At 45.1% G+C, this 21457-nt stretch overlaps 2 protein-coding genes across 3 annotated transcripts in view; one reads left to right on the top strand and one right to left on the bottom strand.

The window, feature by feature from the left end:
• Positions 1–482: 482 nt before the first annotated feature.
• Positions 483–12623, top strand: STMP1 (short transmembrane mitochondrial protein 1). Its single transcript, XM_019750689.3, has 3 exons — positions 483–609; positions 9764–9817; positions 10732–12623. Exons 1-3 carry the CDS (start codon positions 595–597, stop codon positions 10804–10806), a joined length of 144 nt encoding a protein of 47 aa, XP_019606248.3. The 5' UTR covers positions 483–594; the 3' UTR covers positions 10807–12623.
• Positions 12624–15944: 3321 nt separating this feature from the next.
• Positions 15945–21457, bottom strand: part of SLC13A4 (solute carrier family 13 member 4) — a 37292-nt gene continuing 31779 nt past the window's right edge. For both annotated transcript variants that reach the window (XM_019750649.3, XM_019750657.3), the window contains exons 14-16: positions 20489–20650; positions 19155–19292; positions 15945–17138 (exon numbers count right to left, since the gene is read on the bottom strand). In XM_019750649.3, coding sequence (XP_019606208.3) covers positions 17001–17138; positions 19155–19292; positions 20489–20650 — 438 coding nt within the window. In that variant the 3' untranslated portion in view covers positions 15945–17000. The remainder of the gene's footprint in view (positions 17139–19154; positions 19293–20488; positions 20651–21457) is intronic.

Genomic DNA, 21457 nt, shown 5'->3' with positions numbered 1-21457 from the left:
GGAACCACAGTTCTACTCACTACAGCAGGTAAGGGTGAGTTCAGAAGGCTGAGTGTAAAGAGAAAGGGTGTCTGGCTTTGCAAGTATGTGCGTTGATGGAGGTTGTCAAGGGATGTGACGACCAGGAGCAGGTGGTGGCCCACAGTATGAGGGCCTAGCTGTGTGTGGAGCCAGGACGCGCACATGACAAGCAATTATTGATCCCTCACGTTGTCTCATTTGATCCCTGCAACAATTCAACAAGGGAGCTGCTGTTAGCCCCATTTACAGAGAAGGAAAGCGAACTTCAGAGCGGTTAAGTAGCTTGTTCATGGCTGCCAGGAAGCACAAGGCAGTCATGAATTTGACCCAGCTGGGCCAGACTCCAAAGGCCTCCCTCTTAACTACTTAAGCAATTCAGGTGGTAATTCCAGGGCGCTCCGCCAGGGGGAGCCGGACGCCGCTAGCGGCTTCCGGCGGAGACGAGGAGGGCGGGGCGGGGCGGGGCGGGGCGTGACCCGGAAGCCGACGGCGGGTGCTGCCCCTCGCGCCTGGGGAGGCTGGGTAGGAACGGCCCAAGGAGCATCTACCGCCCTTCGCTCCCTCGCCGACATCATGATCCAGTTCCTGGTGAGTGGAGCTACGGAGAAGCGGGCCGGGGGCTGGGCTCAGGGCCGCCGGAGCCTCCGGACCCCGCCGTGCCGTCCTGGGTCGGGGGCCCCGCAGCCCCCGTGCCTGCCCTCAGCCTTTCGGGGTGGGCTGCGGGGTTTGGTTCCTGCCTCGCGCAAACCCGCTCCCAGTATTTTTCTGCAGCCGTTCAAGTCCCTAAAACTTGGAGGAGTCCGCCAGAGGATGCATTTTCAGAGCTGCCGACGGCGTGTCGTGCCCTGCGTCCCTAGTGTAAACCTCGCGTGAAAGCGTTTGGGTCCTTCATGACTTCGTCAGCGTCCCCTCTCCTGCCCCGACACGGACACTACCCCGTCCCCTGACTTAGAGCCCGGCTGGTTGGCGCTTCTGAGAACGTAGGAGGGCGGGGACGGCCAGGAATAAACTCTATAAATGAGCCACCTCGCGAGGCCCAGAAACGCAGAGTCAGGGTTGGAGGCTCAGGAGCCCTCGTCAGACCTTTCGTAGCTTCCAGACTTTGAGGATGGCTGGCTGCTGGCGTGAGACAGACCCTGGTTTACACGTACTTTTCCCAAAATGCTCATTGTGGGGGGCAAAATGGGTGTTACCATGAGTCAACAAATTCTCAAGGCTCTTGATTTCGGTTAAAAACCGGTTTTCTGGCACAGCTCAGTGTATTTCAGATTCCCTGGTGGAGGTGTCGGGAGGTCTTGCCAATCACATTTCCCAGTGAAGGTCTTTCTTTCACGTTGCTGTGCCATCAAAACTGGATGCTTTACTGTGGGAAGAGGCAGGTATTCTAACGTCCTCCAGGTGGTCAGTGGAGATCTGGTCGGGATGAGATGTTTTCTCAAATGTTAAGATTCTTTCTCGAAGAGACTGGGGGGAAAATGCCCCCTCTGTCCTCTTCGAGATGGTCATTGACTTTTAATTTTCTAACTTGGTGTTCGGTTAGGAGTCACAGAAATAATGACTGTGCCTTCGTTGTAGGGAACACTCAGTTTGAAAACAGTATCAGTTTGCCCCAAAGTACATATAAGGTGATAGAATTGAGCATCTGTCTCCTGCTGTAGCTCATTGGTAAAGTGGGAGGCCATCATTCAATTATACTTAACTTGGTAAGTGCTTTTGCAGACAGAGTGTATTTGGTTCTGGAATAAAGTTTTGCTGTGGATAAACATGGATGTGGCTGATTCGAGAATTCAGAATTCTTGGCATTTAAGAAGAGCTGCTTGGAACCATTCATGAAATTCCGAGCTCAGAAGTGACTGGAACATGGATATTCTCTTGCTCGCTCTGTTCTCCCACCTCCTCACTGCGTCTGTTGAAAGAACGGGATGGTATCACTTTTTGCCTTGATTCTAACTCTGTCCAGTGATTTGCTAACTCTACGAACTTGGGCAAGTCTTTCTCTTTGCTTTTAGCCGTTTCTTTGCTAAAACAATGGGTTTGAAGGAGACGATCCCTAAGATCTCCAGCTTTTAACCTGTGACCAGCCTTCATGCCCTAGTGTTTATGAGGTCAGACTGCTGGGTTTGAACCCTAGTCATCATTTTTCAGCTGTGGGAACATGGGCAGGTTATGTACATTCTCTTTGCTTCAGTTCCCACATTCTGACAATGGGACGTACCTCATGGTTTTGTTGTGAGGATGAAAAAATGAGTCTATACGTTAAAGTACTTAAAGCGGGACCCCTCGAAAGGACCCAGATATTGTTCCATTTCTCTTCTACAAGGTATCAGTAATTCTGATTTCGTTCCTTCTCAGAAATGGAGATTAGTTGACCCTCAGAAGCGTAGGTGAAGGGAAGAGTTTTGGCAGTGATGGAACCATCACGGGTTAAACGTGCACTGTCATCACACATTTGGAACTCTCCAACATGTTTCCTACAGTGTTCCTGGAACACTATTTGAAAGCCACAGCGCCGGATCGAGTTGCTTATAAATTGTTCATTCCTCCTTGGGTTGAAATGTTTGCCCGTCATCGCAATCTTGAAAACTTGTCCCTGTGTCCCGCTGCTGCTTTCCCCCTTCCTTTCAGCGCAGTGGCTTCTTAATTGTGGCATATGGTTGAGCTACAGTTGTTGTAAGGACACTTCTGGAGCTTTTAAAGGGAGGCCTCCCCTGACACTGCTGGAGGCTTTGTGTACGCTGCCTGTGGTTGTGTTGCCTTCTTACCTCTTAAAGTGGCAGCGCTTGGTACTCTTAGTCGTCTCCTCTTCAGTCCCTCCTCCTTTGGCCTGTGGATCCCACTGTCTCAGTCCGTCCCGACATTCTTTCCCATTACAACTCACGGATTTATTTTTATGGAAGAACCTGCACAGAGTGAAGGTGACCGGCTGTGGTGCTGGCCCTCCAAGGCCCGGGGTATCAGTGTCTCGGTGCACCAGTTGGGAAGTGGCCCTATCTAATCTCCTCTGTTTGTACCAGCTGCTTTTCCCTGCTGGTTACTGGGTGTTTCTCCAGGCTCAGTCCTTGACTCTCTGCTCTTCTCTCCACCCCACCCTTGGCAGGTCCCCCTCTTCACTGACGTCTTCCAAAACTACCTTGAATCCTTTTCTCTAAGTTCCAGTTCCCTGTCGTCAGCTGCCGACTGGGCATCTCTTGTCATATCCAGGATCTCAGACGCAACACGTCTGGACTCATTACCTCTTCCCCACCCTGCAACGCATGCCCCACACCCAGCCTCTTTCTTTGCTCCACAGTCCTGCCTTTCAGAAATTTGAAATATTGACCTAATCTTTTATCTATTTCTCTCCTTCATTCTCCATGCCGTTTAGCTATGTCTGGTACATATGTTTATGCACTATATAATCTTGGGCACGTTACGGAACTGCTGTGCCTCAGTTTCCTCCACATCACCTGGGCAATAATTGTACCTGCTTTATAAGGTTGGGAAGAGCCTGAGGTAACTCATGAAAAGAAGTTAGAAGGCTGCCTTGCATACGGCAAGCACTTAGCAAGGTAGCTGTTGTTTCAAGCCATCGAGTCTTCCATTGCTCACCTTGTGAAAGGTGTCTATGTTCCCACTGCCAAGTTCGCAGAGCAGGTCTATTTTACTCCACCCTTGGACGAGCTACACTGGCCTCGCTGGTGTGGAAGTGTCAGTTTTGGGTTGGAAGTGTTATTTTAGGTTCTCTAGTCCAGCCAACGTGCTGAGGCTTTAGTCTCCGCTACTAAGGGCATCCTGCTTACGTTGGGTCACCTCCAGGTACCACAGGTTCACTGGTCTCAGGTCATCGCTTTCAGTTTTGCTCTGTCTCTTTACCCAGTTCTACTCCTTGATGTTAAAGAGCAGTTCCAGTCCATGTGACAACCCTTTACGTATTTGAAGAGCATTGTCTTGGTACTTCTCTCTATCCCCCACTCCACCAGTCTCTTCTTTAGGCTAAACATCTCTGTTTCTTCCCCCCCATTCTTAATGATTTCCGGTTCCTGCTGGTTACCCCTCTCTGAATATCCTAGTTTTTGAATTCTTTTTAAAACATGCCACTCCTGATATGGTCTGATGAGCCATAGAAAAAAGCAAGGTTGCCTTTCGTTCTGTGTATGTCTCCCCCAGTGCCTTTGGTTCTGCCCTCTCTTGCAGCTGCCAAAGTGATCATCCAGAATTGGCCTTGTTCACACACTCAGAAACTCTCAGCGGTCCCTGGGTCCTTCCACGTCAAATCGTAATCACTTCTACTTGATTTGCAAGATTTGCTAATCTAGCCCCATTTTGCTTTCTCACTGCCCTTCAAACATACATCCTCTGTTTTCAATTGACTAGGCTAATTGCTCTGATCCATACCAACCTGTGGACCTTCTTGCCTTCATATCTTGCCACGTTTTTTTTTAAATCCTCCTTTTTGCCTTCCCAACTCTCGTAATGGACCAGCTCCCATCTTGTTTCCAGAGCCTTCCTGATGACTTTAAAGTCCTGAAATCTTTACACTTATCATCTCCCCATTTATTTAGGTTGTACATGTCTTTTATCATTTTTTCTTTTTTTTAATCTAATAAGTAATACTCTTGCCCCCTGTTTGTTATATTTATTTCTAGGTACTTTATGTTATTGGGAGTGGCTTCCTTTTCAAAATTACGTTTTCAAGTTAGTTGTTGCTGATATATAGAAATGCAAATTATTTTGTTGTATTGATTTTGTATTTAACAATCTTTCCTATCAGTTAGCTCCAGAAGTTTGTCTGTAGATTCACTTGGAAGTCAATCAGGGGAGACAATACTGTGAAGGCAAAAATAAGTTTGTGTTCTTTCCAATTTTTACCCCCCTCTGCCCCTCCAAGCTAGGATTTCCGGTAGAAGTAGTGAGATTGGATATTCTACCTTTGTTTCTCCTTTTAGTAAAAATCTTCTCAGGTTTTAGTATAATGTTTGTGTTTCTGATATTTTCTAAACAGGTTACGGAAATTCTCTTCTATTTCTAGTTTAAGAGTTTTTATTGTGATTTGGCTCTTGACTTTTATCATGCTCTTTCCCTATCTGGTGATCATATGATTTTTCTCCTTTATGTCAATATGAATTACATTAGCTTTGTAACATAAAGCACTTAAACTGTGCGGCCCATTCAGACCATCATTTTTGATGACATGCTGTGTTTTGTTGACTGCACTTTCTCGTATTTTAGTCTTGTCTTTCTAGAGTAGATCATAAATTCCATGGGAGGAAGCTACATACCTTATACTTTGATTTCTCAAGGACATGGCACTTAGTTAATATTCTGTGATTGACTTCATTGATTTAATTAGATATCCCTCTTTTGCCTGATTATCACTCTCAGATATTCATAAGGTATTTGAATAATTGAATCAGCTTTGAAAACAGGCAAACCAGTTCTACCTGGCGTACCTCATTCTGGAGTGTTACTGGCTAACTTTTTCATGAATGTCCTTATTTAATTTTTTGGTTCAGTAAAGAATTAAGAGGTTTTTTTTCTCTCTTCATTCTCAAAGGAAAATTATTGAATATAAAACCTAGCTTACATCTTAAAAAATGTGCTTCTCTGTGGTGGTAGAAGAGAGGATATACGAAGTCTGACAATTAAGTTTGCGAACCCATCCTAGAAAACGTGCTGCATACCTCATTGCTGAATATCACAATACTCACCTTCAAAGTACTCCCCTTGGGAAGCTATGCACCAATGCCAGTGCCTAGTTCACCCTTCAAAGCAATTTTTGAACTTTTCCTGGAATGGCCATCAGAGCTGTCGTCGTATTACCCTTAATGTCCTGAATGTCATCAAAATGCCTTCCTTTCAATATTTCCTTGATCTTTGGGTAAAGAAAGAAGTCATTGGGGGGCCAGACCAGGTGAGTAGGGAGGGTGTTCCAATACAGTTCTTTGTTTACTGGCTAAAAACTCCCTCACAGACAGTGCGGTGTGAGCTGGTGCATTGTCGTGATGAAAGAGCCATGAATTGTTGGCGAAAAGTTCAGGTAGTTTTCATCTAACTTTTTCATGCAGCCTTTTCAGCACTTCCAAATAATAAAGTTGGTTAACTGTTTGTCCAGTTGGTACAAATTCATAATGAATAATCCCTCTGATATCAAAAAAGGTTAGCAACATCATTTGGACTCTTGATTTGGACTGGCGGAACTTTTCTGGTCATGGAGAATTGGCTGACTTCTATTGTGCACTGTGACGCTTTGTTTCAGTGTCATATCGGTACACCCATGTTTCATCACCAGTGATAACACGGCCCAAAACATCGTCTTGCCTCTCCAAAAGGTCTTGGCAAACTTTAACTCTTCTTTGCTTTTGTTCATCTGTGAGCTGCTTCAGAACTATTTTTGCACACTTTTCTCACGCCAAGATTTTCAGTTAAGATTTTCTTAACTGTTTATCAATGTTTACTTGATCTGCTATGCTTCTCACAGTCAGCCGACAATTTTGACACACAGTGCAACAAATTTTTGCAATGTTTTCATCAGTTCTGCTCATTACTGGCTGCCCTGACCTCCCTTGATCAGTGACACGTTCCCTCCCTCCAGAAAAGGTTTAATCCATTTGTGCACTGCCATTTTCTTCGTGGCATTATCCCCATAAACTTGGACTAGCATGTCCCTGATTTCCACTCTTGCCAAGCTTAACAAGGAATTTTGTGTTTGTTCATTGCTCTAATTCAAGCTCAGCCATTCCCTCAATGGCACACAAAAACACGCAACAACAATAATGAACGCCACTCAGTGAGACACTGCCACACGTCCACAGAAACACAGCTGTGAGACACTGATATCCCAAGGTTAATATAAACCCTCACCGAGCTGTTTATACAGTGCTGCCAACGTCAGCGCACAGTGGCAAGTTTGCGAACTTAATTGTCAGACTTCGTAGATTATATCCTCAGCAGATTTTTGTTTTAATGTACAGAATGTGGGTTTTATTATTACTTGAAGCAGTTGTTAAACACATCTGGTAATGTTCTCCACACCAAATCTGAAGTGGTTGAAGACAGACACAAAAAGGGGTCAATTTTTTTTCCTGCCTCCTCTTCTGACAGCTTCTGTAGCTGAAAGTAAAATTGAGAAATAAAATTATGAGTATTTCTCTTATTAATGTTAGGTAATGTGTACTTTTGGTTTTCATGTCAGTGTGTAGCTTTTCTCACCTGAGAGCATAAAACTTTCTTAGATATCCTTTTGAATGCTAGTTGTGGCTACATTTGTAAATTAAATGAGATTATTTTTGGATTTCTTAAGCCCTTGTCAGTAAATATAAGACGGTTCAGATTCTCTGTCATAACATGGGTTCGGGTGTGTACTTTTTGAAAATGTGATTTGATGAGTCATATTTCAGATCTGGCAGGTAGTATTCACTCTGGCTTATTGCCATGAAAGTGAATGTAGAACAGTCTTTCCCCATTGAATGTCTTAGAGCCCTTGTGGAAAAATCACTTGACCGTGAATGTAAAGGCTTATTCCTGGACCCTCCATTTTATTCCATTGCCTTCATTGACTTTTAAGAAGAAAAACAATTCATTCACATTTGCTTGCCACCTTCTCTCCAGGGAATACTATGGGGGGACCTATGTGCTATGGAGAGGGACATGGGGATAGCATCCAGCCATCTGAATGGACTGCTGATGAGGCTTCCAGGTCTTGGCCTGGAAGAAGTTAAGCATTCTTGGCCTGCAGGGAGGTTTCAGCGTCATTCAAGACCATCAGTCTGGCTCCAGGCTAACTTCTCAGACTAATGAGGCACCGTTCCCCAGATTTAGATTTTACTTTCTGAGATATTTAATTTCTTTCTGTCTGAACTTGCCTATGGCGCATTCCATGAACAACATATAAATGCTTTTCGCACTTCATGCATTTTTCCCAACAATGTGCAACATTTATCTTATGTTGTGTACTTAATTTCACAGTACCCATTGGTAGACCTGGCAGTAGTCTGAAACTGGAATTGGATATGACTTGTCTAGAAACCCATGGTTTTTGTTTTGTTTTGTGTTTTAAAATAACTGCCATATTTTTATGCACCTTGATGTTTGAAGTTGCCAAAATGCAGCCACATTAGATATACCCTATTTATTTTGAGATACCACGGTAAGGACCAGGAATCCTAGAATGTTGTAGCTGGAAGGAACTTTTGTTAGTGTAATGTTTTTATAAATCAGGAAATTCCAGCAAACCTCCTAAGAGGTTAAGTGTCTTTCCTATACATACCCAGTTACATAATGGTAGACTCAAAACTCTAGTTTATTTTTCTTGAAATTTTTCAACAGCGTGTTTTTTTGGGTTTTTTTTGGTGTTAGAGATAACAATTCTCAGTTGATTTCTTTTAAGCAAACTTAATACCCTTTCTGGATTTAGAAAACCTCTGTCTACCTGGTTTCAACCTATAGGAGTGAAAAAGTCATTTTGCTTTATAGTGCCACTTTGAGTAGTATAAAATACTATTTCACAAGATGTATCTGATCAATCAAATGATCAGAAAGTGGTCTATGATTAGAGATTAGATAGCCTCTTTTATGCTTTTCAATTTTTAACAACAACCAATTTAAATTGTGCTTTTGGTGTTTAAAGCTTCATTAGCTTAAAGCGTAGGAAAGACCCAGCTGTGTTCTATTCCCCATATGCATTTCCAAAAGGAAGACACGGTTAGACCCCTCCACGTATGACGGCCACACTTTGTGTTTCTGCATTAACCTCTGCTGTGTATTGAAGAGGCACAACACTGATTAAAGAAAATGATGAAAAAAGTCAGATGCCAGTTTGAATTTATGAAATTAGGTGTCCAGTTGGAGATTATCAATTATTGGGGAAGAAAATCCCAGGGAATTTTAATCCCAGGGATCCCCATTAAAAGGCAAAGCTTAATGAGTGTTGGCTCTCTTGGCGTGAAAGGAGTGCTTTAAATTTTCGTGCAACAGTTTTGTTTGGGAGAATAGTCACCAGTGGGATGAACATAGTTCTCTAAAATGTGTGCCTCTCTTATCACTGAGTAAGAGCTGGTCAGGGGCCCTGTGTTCCCTGCAGGTCTTAAGTGTCTTGCTTGTTAGACTCCGCCCATGGCAGAGTGCCAAGCCATATGCTCTCTGGGTGCTTGTCATAATTTCCTCTTGTCATCATAGATTTTAGTTTTGGAGCGTGTGTCTGTATCTGATTTGTCCTGTGTTCCTCGTTGTGAATGACCCTGGCAAGTCACTTCACTCTCCTGGGTCTCACGTTCTTGAACTATGAAGAGATGGAACTGTGCAAGTTCCTTCATTATCTAAGATCCTGTGATTTCACTGAACACTTTAAAATTGAATTCTTTTTATTTGATGTCGCAAGGAAGAACAATGCTCATAACCAAAGAAAGAAAAATAATTGCAGCTTGTAACAATAAAAATCAGAAGTTTGGCTTGGGTTTCTAGAACTTACAGTCAGGTATTCATGGGGGTTGTGAGGGGACAAGGATAATTTAGGGTAGGTTTGTTCAATGCTACCATTTATTCTTTTGATATTCTCCTTAACCTTTTGGGGGGATAGTTCTATTTGTTTATTTATCTATTTATAGAAGCAAGCTGTGAATTTCACACTGTGCACTGTCCAGCCCTAGACTGGACCCTGCGGTCTTCTAACTACCCCGAGCTCCTTAGGAGAATAGTATCTGTGTAGTCTGGTTTGGTGTCAGATGGCACAGAACTCAGTATAACTCTTCCTGTTCTATTCTTTCAGCTTGGATTTACTTTTGGCAACCTGGTTGGAATGTATCTGGCTCAGAATTATGACGTAAGTGACCGTATCCACGTCCTCCGTGATTCCATGTAACTGATTGTAGTGACGGGTCTTGGTTGACGTAAGCTATGCCTTCCAGCTTAGAAGGGGTCCATAGATCTGAGGGAAAAGGACTGAATTTTGTAGAGAGATTTTCCATTGTTTGAAAAAAGAGTAATGGCAGTCACAGAAGCACCTGTCCTTCGTATCACCACAAGAGGGCAAAATCCCACCACGTTAGATGGTCTTACGGTGATCCTGGGCTGTGTTAGCCCAGAGTTGTATTATATGCTTACATTTCTGTGGCAAATCATGTGATAAGTGAGAATTTAAAGATTAATTGGGTAATCTTCTCAGTCCTCCTACCCATTAGAAGAGGTGACTGAGAATCTTGTGGGTGGTCTAGCACATTTGAGGAGGACAGTTTTGTGAAGTGGGGAGTTGCATTAGCCTCACTTTAGAGATGAGGAAGCGGAAAACCATCAATGGGATTCTGGAAAGGTAATGCTTGTTTTAAAGAGACAAGAACGGGAACCATGATACTAACTTTTGTAGTAAAGCTTTTACTGTGACAAAGGGAATTCCCACTGTCACTTGAGTCATACGGTTTCCTAGGCAGGGGCTTTGTTAACTTATATCCCATTTATTGTTTATATGGACAACTTCTGCTTGGCACTGAATTGAGGGGCTAAGTGGGTGTATAAGAAAGTCGAAGTCGGGGTCTTGCTTTCAGGGAGGGAGCATTTAACTTACAACTTCTGAGATCCTTCTTAACGCAGTTACGAGGCTAAGAAACGCCACTATTTAGCAGGTCTCTTTCAGAGGAAAATAAAAACTTGTACAACCACCATTTATCTGTGGAGGAAGAGAAGTAAAAGAATATTGATTCGTTAGATGCAAAATGATAATCATCTCTTTTCTCTTTAAAGATACCAAACCTGGCTAAAAAACTTGAAGACATTAAAAAAGACTTGGATGCTAAGAAGAAACCCCCTAGCTCATGAGGCCACCTCCAGCACTGCCTCCAGGATACCCGTATGCTGAGTCTGCTCTGCTCGGGGCCTCCTTTACCATCCCAACCAAAAGCTCTTGTGTTTCTGTCCAGTCTCAGACCTGCGTTGCCTTAGAGCGCAAATGGGGCCACAAGTTAAGAACTGTTCTGACTTTCTAACATCCTCCCCTCTTCCCTTCCTCCTTCCAGCCGCTTGAGAGGTCCTCAGACTGGAATTATGGTGCTAGATTAGTAAACATGACCTTTAATTAGCCGTCTCTCCCTTATTCTTTGGGATTTCTTACTGCCTTTTTTCAAAAGACAACCGATGAGTTTTGTATAGCTGATCAGATATAAATAATGCTGATTTCAGTTTAGCAATTATAATGGGTGTTTAAACATTTGGTACCAAATTATGTTGTTTCAAGGTAATTAAAATTAAAATCTAGAAGCCAGTTTTTGGTGAATTATCCTTTTGTTTTACACTGTTGTCAGTATAACTGACATATATAACTCCATAGTTGCCAATTTAAACAACAAATCAATTTGCTGCTCATTAACTGAGAAACTATTCTGAGAACCCCGTCAGGAGCTGGAGAATTAAATACATAAAATAATGGCCTTTGTCCTCAGTAGAATTCAGAGTTTAGTATGCTTGTGTTTCCTTAATGATGTATTTAATGTGGCTTTTACCTGAAAACAATCATACTTATTTTAAGGGATTACAGGTACATTTGACATTACATGATGGGTAAATGACAAATAGTCTATAAATGAAATTTTATGCCTTTTTATGTTAAAAAAATGTACCTTATAACTTTATAGTGGTTCTCCAAAGAAAACGTTTTGTTTTTCTTCTGCAATTAGAAATTACTGCTGTAATTTGTCAAATGTATAATCAGTAGTCCATTTTCTAAAATTAAACAAAAATGTTTGAATACATCACTTGTCCCATGGGTCAAGATACAAAAGTGATTTAGAACAAAGGGCCTCTCCTACCCCTAGCTCTGAGTTCATCTTTCTGGAGGCAGGCACTGTCAGCAGTTTACTGTAGACTTTTGAGAAAGATTCTGTGCTAAATAAACATGTGCAAGGTGTTTTTACACAAACGATAACAAATTATACAGAGTTGGCCCCGGTCTTTTTTTTTTTTTTTTTAATGGAAAAAGGTATGTAAGGAGCAAGGAAACTTTTTCCTTTTTTGGCTGCATAAGATTCTACTGAATGAACACACCGTAATTTACTTAATGAGTTCCTGATGTTTCCTGTCTCCTGCTGTTATAGTGATATCCTTGAACCTAATGTGATTGGATGTGTCTCTGCAAGGTATAGCTGTAAACTAAAGTTTCCAAAGTGTAATTTGCACTAATTATAGGGAAAGGCCCATTTCATTGCATGTTTTGTTTCAGAGCGCTTGGGCAGCTTCACTGAGAATGCCATTTCTGAAGACTTGAGCAGAATCAGGAAACTGGAAGAATTATTTAGAGACACCTTTTGTCAGACAGCGATGACACTAATACTACATGTGATTATAAAATGAAGTGATTCTGCTTCTCTTTGAAAGCATGGATCTCTCACACATGGAGAGTTTTGTCCCTGTCGGTTCATCCTGGTGTGTGGGACAAGTTAGCATCATATTATGGTTCGGCGTCTCCCTAGCGGTGTGATCATAGGCCGATGGCTTATTTTTCTGAAACTGCTGCATTGTCTAAGAGCTGGACGCAATGCCTACCTCATAGGGCTCCCATGAGAAATAATTGACATAATGTATGTGATGTGTTGAAAAGTGCTTTGCAAATTTGCCCAATAAATAGTAGATCTCAGTCCAAACATGCTGCTTTTGATGAGAATACTTGCGTTTCTCTGCAGTCACTTTTGGAACCAGTTTATGAACCTTGCAAAATGTGTAATTATTCTGTGGTCACTCTCTTGGTTGTTGATGAAAGTCTACAGTATCTACTTTGATCATGCCACCTGGCTCACGAGATTTGATCTTAAATGACTGAATTGTTAGCAATGGAAGGGTACCACCCTGAAGGAGAAAGGTTTACCCCCCTAGAGGGTGTTCAAAATGCTACACGCTTAGGTATCCCTTGTTACCCGCCATGGTAGCATTGTTATTTGTGTGTGGTCTCCCAGTGGCTCCTTGGGGGAAGAAGGTCACTTAGGTGTTAGGAGATCAGGTCTTTCTGTGTCGTACCTTGTAAACAAAGTTCATGTGGCCTGAGGGTTTCCTCAGGAGTGACACTTAACCTCACTATCGAATCATGTCTACGAGAGGAGCCATCCAATCCATTCTCGGTCACCTTTGCCTGGTACACTGCTACCTGACTTAGTGGGCACTGGTCACTTGTTTTAGGTTCTTGCAGCAGTGATAAGGGGCCCGGAGTTCCCAGGCAAGATCTTCACTGAGATGCAGAAGGAACCCAGAACCGGCAGTTTTAGGGGGTAGTTGTGGATGGGGGTTGCAGCGATTGTCATCATGCCACTGAGAGTTCCTTTCCCTGTGAGTTTCGTAGGGACCCTCCCCTCACAAACCAATGGAGGGATGGGAAGAATCACCGCAAGACGTACCTTTCTTTTAAAAAATGTTTGAAAACTTCTGTTGACGTGATTTAAGAAAACTTACCGCCATACTTGAATAAAAGAAAGGTTACTCAAAATACTGCTGAAGGTTATTCATATGTGAAAAATAAGACTTCAGGATTGATGTTGGGAACCTAATAAACACATTGAACTTCAAAAGCTTATCCTTAAACTATAACCCTCTCAAACAAGGAGAGAAAAAACCAAAACCATCTTATTTAAAATCATCAAAACAGGCTGTAGTTTGTTACTTTATGTATTTTAGTTACCAGTTGATGTCTTTAGACTTTCCTTCTGACTTTGTTTTATGCTGTTAAGCAGTTACCAGCTTCTGATTTAAAGGAACAACTTTATTTCATTGTTTTCCTAACTCATTCACAGTTTTCATTTGTGTGACTATAGAGAAAGTGACTGTGTGTGGTTTTTCTAGTTGTCTGTGCATATGGGTTCCTAGAACTTACGTATAACATGCATAATGTTCTCATTTCCTCTAAGCAGTTCACTCCCTGGACACAGTGGAGTGTTTGTTTTTCTGCTGAGGTCTCCGTGTTTTAATGCTTTTTCTGTTACTCCTCCTGAAGGAATACTGTATACTGTCCTGGAGCAAATGAGGCTTTTCTTAAACTTGCCATCTTGGACTTTGCAAGATGAATGAGTCCTTTTTTCCCTCCTGACTATTAGGGCCTTGTGGAAAGGAACAGGGTGGTGAAGGGAAAATATTTTGAGACACTCAGATTTTCAAATGGTTAGTTTATATCTTTCCTAAATCTGGGTGCAACATATTGATTCATGTACTGACGACCTAATGGATGGCATGTTTTGCAAGGCACTGGAACAGAGAGAACAGATAGTGGGGTTTTGTGGAACGGGGACGGGGGTGGAGCAGTGCAAGCCCCGAGTCCTGGGCCTGCCTGAACCATTGCCTCTGTGCTGAGAGCTTAGGAAAGGTACCATGTGGTTACATCATCTCACAGGTGCAGTCGCACAGGACGGGGGCAAGGAAAAGGTGCCATGAAAATAGTGCGGGCAGTTGTGCTTGGTGTCCATGCGGTGAGGGCAGCCCCAGAGTGAGCTACCCGTGAACTCAGGGGTCTCCGTTCCCTGTGGGTTGTAATGGTTTGAACAACTTGCAATACTGAGAGTGGTTCTAGTGTTTAGATACTTTGTCAAACATGAGCCCTAACTTTGAAGCCACCCACCTTATTTGGTACCAGTGAAGAAACAGGGACTTAGTCTGACATTGGGGGGAAAAGTAGCTATTTTTTTATTTATTAAAAGCTGGCACTAGAGTCTTTGTGCCATGTAAATGCTAATGTAAAGGATTGTATACCATGTACTTCATGGGAGACTTAAAGGAATTTCAAAGGCAACTGGGACTAAGCAAATTTGATACATAACTGACTTGAGAATAAGATGCAACTGTAGTGTCTTTGTTTCTTAGTTTTGTCACCTGTCAAGTGAGCTGGTATAAGATGGTCACGTACAGCTTTTCCATCCATGTAGTGTGATAGAAGATAAAAATCAAATTTTAAGGTATTTGCAAGACACAAGACTAAGGAGAGTTATTAGATATTGTCCAACACTGGGTAGTTTTAGATGACATAAGGAATTGTTAGTCATATCTGACATTTCCTGTCTCTGGAAAACGAGCAGTCTTGTTTGGCTTCAATCTCTGGGTGGGGAGAGAACAGTGCTATTCTTTAGAACGGTCAGACCAGGCTGAATGAGCACTCTTTCTAGATTGGCTAGTCCAGTGCGTTCGCCCCTGGGAGCCCCTGGCAGCAGCTGCTGTGGAGAGTTGCACTGCTTTCCTCGTAGGAACGAGTCAGGTTCTCGAATAGCTGAACAGTGGCCAGTACTTCTAAGTCCACTTAATTCTAAGTCACCTTTTCTTTCTCTTTTCAGTTATTTATACTCCTGGAATCTTATCGGTTATCTGTGCCTTTGTCTTACTGTCTGACTTACGGGCTGAATGTCTCAGTTCTGTGATGGGTCAGCCATTCGACGACTTGGCTAGGCTGACAATAGCAGCAAACACCCTGACTCTTCTGAACATTTTAAAGCAAAACAACTGTTGAGATGCTGGCTCGGTTAAACCAGCTGCAGTGTATCTAATACCGGTATTTTATTTGGGTTCATTAGCTCGTCACTTTTGTAAGTGGTCAAATAATTTGGCCTCAGCTAATGGACAGGGCAGAAGCGGTAATATTACTGGTTAAACCTGGTCAGTCACATGCAGTGATCAGAGCGTGCAAGTATTGATTGGCACAAAAGAAATTTTACAATTCACAGATCCTTGATAAACCAAGGGCGTGACTTCATTGATAAATTATTGTGTGAAAACAGCACATACTAACAGTAGTAACTTAAAGTCAATGAAAACAATGTAATAATTATGGGGTACTCCTTTTGCCATAAGCAAGTAACTAGTGGTGGAAATCAGACATATGTGATACCAGGAAACCGGAGGATGAGGGAGCTGTCCCGTCAGACAGCAGGGGCGTCTGTCATGGAGAAAATGGCATGGTTTGCAGGAGAAAATGGTGGTGGCCTTGATTTCCAAAGTGATTTTTCTCAAGGAAAACATTTATTGAGCAGTTACAGTTTACTATAGTGTATAAGTTGCTGGGGACGTTAAGAGACATAAGACATGTCCTCTCCCCTGAAAGAGCTCATCTACTTGTAGCAAGTGACTGATGTGTTTGGACCTTTCTGTACATGTGTGTCTTCTCAGGAACAGACCACTCCTTCCACCCAGAAGAAAGCCAGTCAAATATCATTAATAGTGATGTGGTCTTAGTTATAGCCTTAGTCTGGCCTTCGTAAGATGGGTATGACAAGTTTTTCTCTCTCAGCACTGACCCAACACGATGAAACTGATGGGTAGTGATGAGTGGAGGGAGACGCGTATCAGCGTGTCTTCTTTCTCTGCTTTTCCCTTGACAGCGAGAACAGCATCAGCTCTTTTCGAAAGGGGAGCACTGTTTCTTTACAGGAATGTGGTGCCAAGGTACAGAGAAGCCACTGAAGAGAGATGCTTAAAAGGGAATCAGACTGTGCTAAAAGCGACTGCCACAAAGAATTGCTTTTTTGTGGCGAGAACTTAGGATAGAAACGCTGAAGAGAAAGCAGCTAATTATGTCAGGTCTCAAGTTCGGGGTGAGATTTTCCTCCAGAAGAGGAGATGCCACTGGTTTCGCTGTCACTTTGCATAGATAAGGTGATTTGGATTTCTCCTTTAGCTCCTAAAAAGGGATTTAAAAAATAAGAATGACGTCAAGCCTAGTGAGGCTAGTAAGTGTGTGAGTCTTAGCCTCTTGAGGGGCATCTAAGGCTCGCTTCTCTTCCTGTCTTCAGAAAGGACTGGAGGGACTGGATACAAGGAAGTCAGAAGGGGTCAGGTTTTCTTGAGCTCTGGTGCTAAGGAAGGAGGGCCGAGAAGAAGACACTGACATCCAAGCTTGTGTGTTTGGTGGTTGGAGGCCTCCTGCCGCTCACTTGAGGTGGTAGATGGCGGAATGTTCTGGTGGGGGCTGTGTGCTCCTGGTGGTTTCCTCGCCTGTTGGTCAGGTTCTGCTGGGTGCCGACCGCGCCTCTGGCTGGGCCATTTGCCCAGCGGCGTTAGGCCTGATCGGTGATGTTACTGACCTCAGCCCAGGCTGGGAAAGTGTCCAGGTGGAAGAGGCTAACGCCCCATGTATTGATGGCCACCATCACGATGACCAAGCCAATGATGTTGACCCCTAGGCCAGCTTTCACCTGCAGGACAGAGCAGAGCAGCCTAGTCACTGGGTGTGGGCAGCAGACAGAGCCGAGTGCTCCCCATCCATGCCCCATTCTGACCCCGTCACAGCCCGTCCACTTGGCCCTGATTAGTTCCAGTCACTGCTTGGGGTGCTTTAGTGTTGCCCCATAAGGTGGGACAGGACTGGAAGGATGGGAAAGGCAGGGAGGACTTGGGGCTGGGAGAGTGCCATTAAAATCCTCTTTCCTTGTGCACTCGATGGCAAGGGGAGGCCTAGAAGGTATGTACTCAACGCCAGAGATTTGAACATTAAGAGTTACGCTAAAAAGGGCCCTGCAGCTACATGATAGGGAAATGCATTAAACCCAGTCGCCCCTGTCTCTGTGGGGCAGGAACTTCTCAGAGCCCTCAGGGTGCTGACACGTATGGGGTTTCATAGGAGGGGCTGTATTCTATGAAGCCTTTGCCACTGTTACCTCTTTTCTTCTTTCAAAGAACAGTCATGGAAGGTGTGTATCTTGGGTTCACCTGGGGAAATAGTTTGGCTGCCTCTGCGTAGCCCTGCCATGGGAATGTGACACAGGCGTGCTAGCTTTGCTGCTTCCTTCTGAGGGAATGGCACCTTAATGAGTCTGACCCTTTCCATTTCTGCCACGGCACTGACGCTCACAGGTGAGCGGGGATGACGGATGGCAGAGCCAGGGCCAGGTGGGAAAGTGTACAGTAAGGGTAGCTGGCATCCTACCAGGGTGTAACCAAGCACACAGTGTGTGGCCACCACAAGTCCACTCGCTGGCATTAAGTTGGGAAAGTTGCAAAGGAAAATGAAGGCTACAAAATTGTTCCAAGCAAATAACTAGATGAGTCCCCTCTCTGCTTTGTGGCCTAAGCCCTGGACACATTAGTCATCCTGGCCCCTGGGGCCGTTTGGGAGTGGAAAACTGCCCATGTTTCCTAGCAGGCAAGGGGCAGGCTCTACAGGAGCTAGATTGAGGTGGATTTGAGCTGAAAGGGACCCGGTAGAGCATCTCGTCTGAACCTCCTTGTTTAGCAGGTAAGGAAACTGAAGTCTCGAGTCAGTGCCGAAACTGGGAATAGAACCCAGGCCTGGCTCACTCCTTGTCATCTGGTGCCTTTGAAAATTACTGCCTCTGGTTATTTCATTCCTGGGTAGAATGGTGGGGGTGCACGGCAGAGGACGCGGGGTGGGAGGCGGGGGACAGAAGAATTGGGGCAGAGCTCAGTGTGAGACACGGCCCTGCCACCAGCTGGCAGCTCGCTCTTCCTTTCCTCCGGGTGATACTTACAGGGCTGCTGAGAATGAGTTTGGACTCTAGTGGAAAAATTTTTGAGACGCAGCAAGGGTGAATGGACCCCGTTTCAGACAGTCAGGCCCCAGGAATTTGTTTTTTTCATCCTTGCCCCAGCCCCCATCAACCCTGGGTATTAAGAAGCGGAGCAGTGAGTATACATGGAGGAGGGCAAGGTGGGTTTGCCCAGCATGAGAATCAGCAGCAAGACGTCTCTGCAAAGCCATCTTGGTGAGCCCAGCTGAAAACTAAGAAATGAGCTGCGGATGCTTCATTTTGCCATTGTTGCTTCAGGGTTTCTTGCTTGGGGGAGAGTTCCACAGAAGGATCCTCTTCTCTCAAAATAACCTTTTACCTTAGGTTCATAGAGTTTCTCATCCTTCACCTTCTAGGAACAAACCAGCAGCTTTTTGAATGACTAGCCCCACTGGTCCGATGAAGAAAGTGAAGCAAAGACTGCAGGCTCATGCCTTCTGGAACCGGCCCCTGTTCCACGTCCCCACTTTCTCCCAGATGGGTTGTGGGGCACATTGTTACTGTTCTTGGTCCCCAGGGACCAAGCCCACACGTTTTCACTAGTACCACTCTCTCCACCACAGCTGACTGCGGGCTGACAGTCCCGGGACAACTGCTCCACAATAACCAGCTTTAGGAGGCGGCTGTGGGTGGAGCCAGTCAGCCCGGCAGCCGGGCCTGGTAGGGCGGGCACCCCGGACTCACCATGTCTTTGATCTGGCAGTGCCCGTAGCTGAAGACGATGGCGTTGGGGGGGTTGCCCACAGGCAGCATCACTGCAAAGGAGATGCACATGGTGACTGGGATGAGGGTGTAGAGTGGGTTGATGTGCAGCGTTTCCGACTAGAACGAGAGGGAGAGAGAGAGAAAACGCATAGAAACACGAGCGTTGACGTTAGACTTGCATTTCCTGTGCGCAACGTCACCAGGGTGCTTTAAATGATGGCTTCCTGTTGGCTGGCCTTGGCCGGACACCTCGTGCCAGTGCTCGTGAAATCACTAGCCTCAAGGGCACACCCTGCTGGCCAAGCCGAAGGTGCGCGTGCCATTTACTGCCTGTGCAAACGGGCTCCGAGGTACACCTGGCGGTGATGGTCTGAGGAAGTGGCTTTCACATTTTCTTCTTCAGCTGAGAAAGTCTGTCTTTAAGCACTGATCTCACGAATAAGCTGCTTTGGTTGAAGTAGAGACCCCTCACCCTCGGGGTGCAGAATTAAGGGGCTTTTCTCTAAGTGAGACACTCGCTTTCCATGGATTGAACCCTCAGTGTGGCTGAGTTTTAGCTAAGGGCACACCCACGCCCCTGTCACACACACGAGGAAGGGAGGGGCTGGACGGAGGCTTCTGAAGGAGCAAAGCGAGGAGTGGGGGCATCCAGGGTTGGGAAGCGGGAGGGTACTGTTTCCTTGGAGATGGGGAAGAGCCTGACGTCACAGGTTCCATCTCTGGATGCACACAGATGCACACAGGGGCTACTGAGCCAGGCTAAGATCTGGCAGCTGCCCCTTCCTTGTCCCATTAATAACATTGTTGTGAGGTCGTGGTAAGAGGCTGGCCTTACTCCCCAATCTCAGAACCTTCTGGACACTGAAATTGGGTGGAAGTGATGGCAGTTAGAGCTGTGGTCTTGGCCCTTGCGGCCGAGTGTACTTCTGGGAGCATTTTGCCTCCATTTTCTGTAGTTACTTCTCTGGCCCCTGGTATTAGGTCTTATCTCAGGAGAGAAAATAGATGATGGTGGTGGGGAATTGGAATCCTAGAGTTTTAAGGTTATTTTGTTCAATCTTGTTTCCATTCAGGGCTGCCCCTAAACAAATCCTAGTCTTTTGGAAAAGGTTTCCTAGAACCCTTGCTATGGTTTATTAATTTCTCTACTGTCAATTGTTATTTGAAAAAGTTAATTTTTTTTAAACTGTGGTATGGATACCAATCAATGAAAATGACCCGAGAAGAGAGTACAGCCATGGCAGCAGCTCCCTGACCCAGGCCTGTCACTGCGCGCCCCGGGGCAGCCCGTCTGGGAACCCTGCTGTACTCACCAGGCTGCACAGGATGGGCAGGAAGATGGTGATGGTGGCTGGGTTGCTCACAAACTCCGTGACAATGGACACGAGGATGCATGCCAGCAGGGTGATGGCCCACGGCGGGAGGCTACTTAGGGTCAGCATCTGGTGCCCAATCCACGTGGAGAGGCCGGAGCTCTGCAGGCCGACACGGGGACAGTCAGAAGAAAGCAGGAAAAGCGTTTCACTGGAGCTTAGAGTCCAGGAGGTCGGGAACACGGGGAGGCTGGGAGGAACCACCAGGCAGGAGTCCTCTAATTTGCCTGCCTAGTTCCAGGCAGACCGGACCCAGCAGCAATCTTGATTTTGTGACTTGATCTTTTTTCTAGCCCAGAAAATTCCTTTTTTATGATAGGACAGCATTCGGTCTTAGGGTTCCCTGATCAGTCGCTGTCACGGGGAGTGGAGAGCCACCCACCCTAAGTGCCATGGCCTTTGTCGGGCTTTGCTGTGAGGCCATGTTGGCTTCGGGAGGGGATGAAGATCGTGGGGCCATCAGCTCCTCAACTGCCACCGCATTACTCTTTCCCCAGCCTCTGACACTCTCCCTCTAGGCAGCTGATCCACAGACTGCCAAGTGCAATCCTTAATTCTGCCTTTGAAATCTATTTCTTTTATCACCCCTGAGAAAGGGAAAACAACTGTCAACATCTATGGATAGTAACCTTCCCTGTGTTTTGCAGCGGGCGGGGCCGGACGGAAGACGTCCTATATGAGTAAGTAAGGAGGGGGATTCCGAGTCTATCTCCATGCAGGCCTGTGAGCACCGTCATTCAGTGGCAACGCAGCCCTTGTAGGTTCAAGTTCCATGGTGGCTGACATCAGGCTCTGTGATGTGCCAGTGCTTTCTGACAACACAGGATATGAGGCATATTGCCACTCTTGAACCGTATCCACTCCAGTAAATGAATATTCCCAGTTGAAAGAATTCATTCCTTTGGAAGC

The sequence above is a fragment of the Rhinolophus sinicus genome, chromosome 8 (assembly GCF_057876585.1).
Source record: "Rhinolophus sinicus isolate RSI-liver-muscle chromosome 8, RSI-T2T, whole genome shotgun sequence".
NCBI classification, from domain to species: Eukaryota; Metazoa; Chordata; class Mammalia; order Chiroptera; family Rhinolophidae; genus Rhinolophus; species Rhinolophus sinicus.
The sequence above is the reverse complement of the archived record's forward strand: the minus strand, read 5'-3'. Positions and strand labels throughout refer to the sequence as shown.

What these genes read in the sequence shown, in the direction of transcription:
- STMP1 (XM_019750689.3), top strand. An exon ending in ATCTGGCTCAGAATTATGAC is followed by an intron (nt 9,818 to 10,731) that starts GTAAGTGACCGT and finishes TTCTCTTTAAAG; the next exon opens with ATACCAAACCTGGCTAAAAA.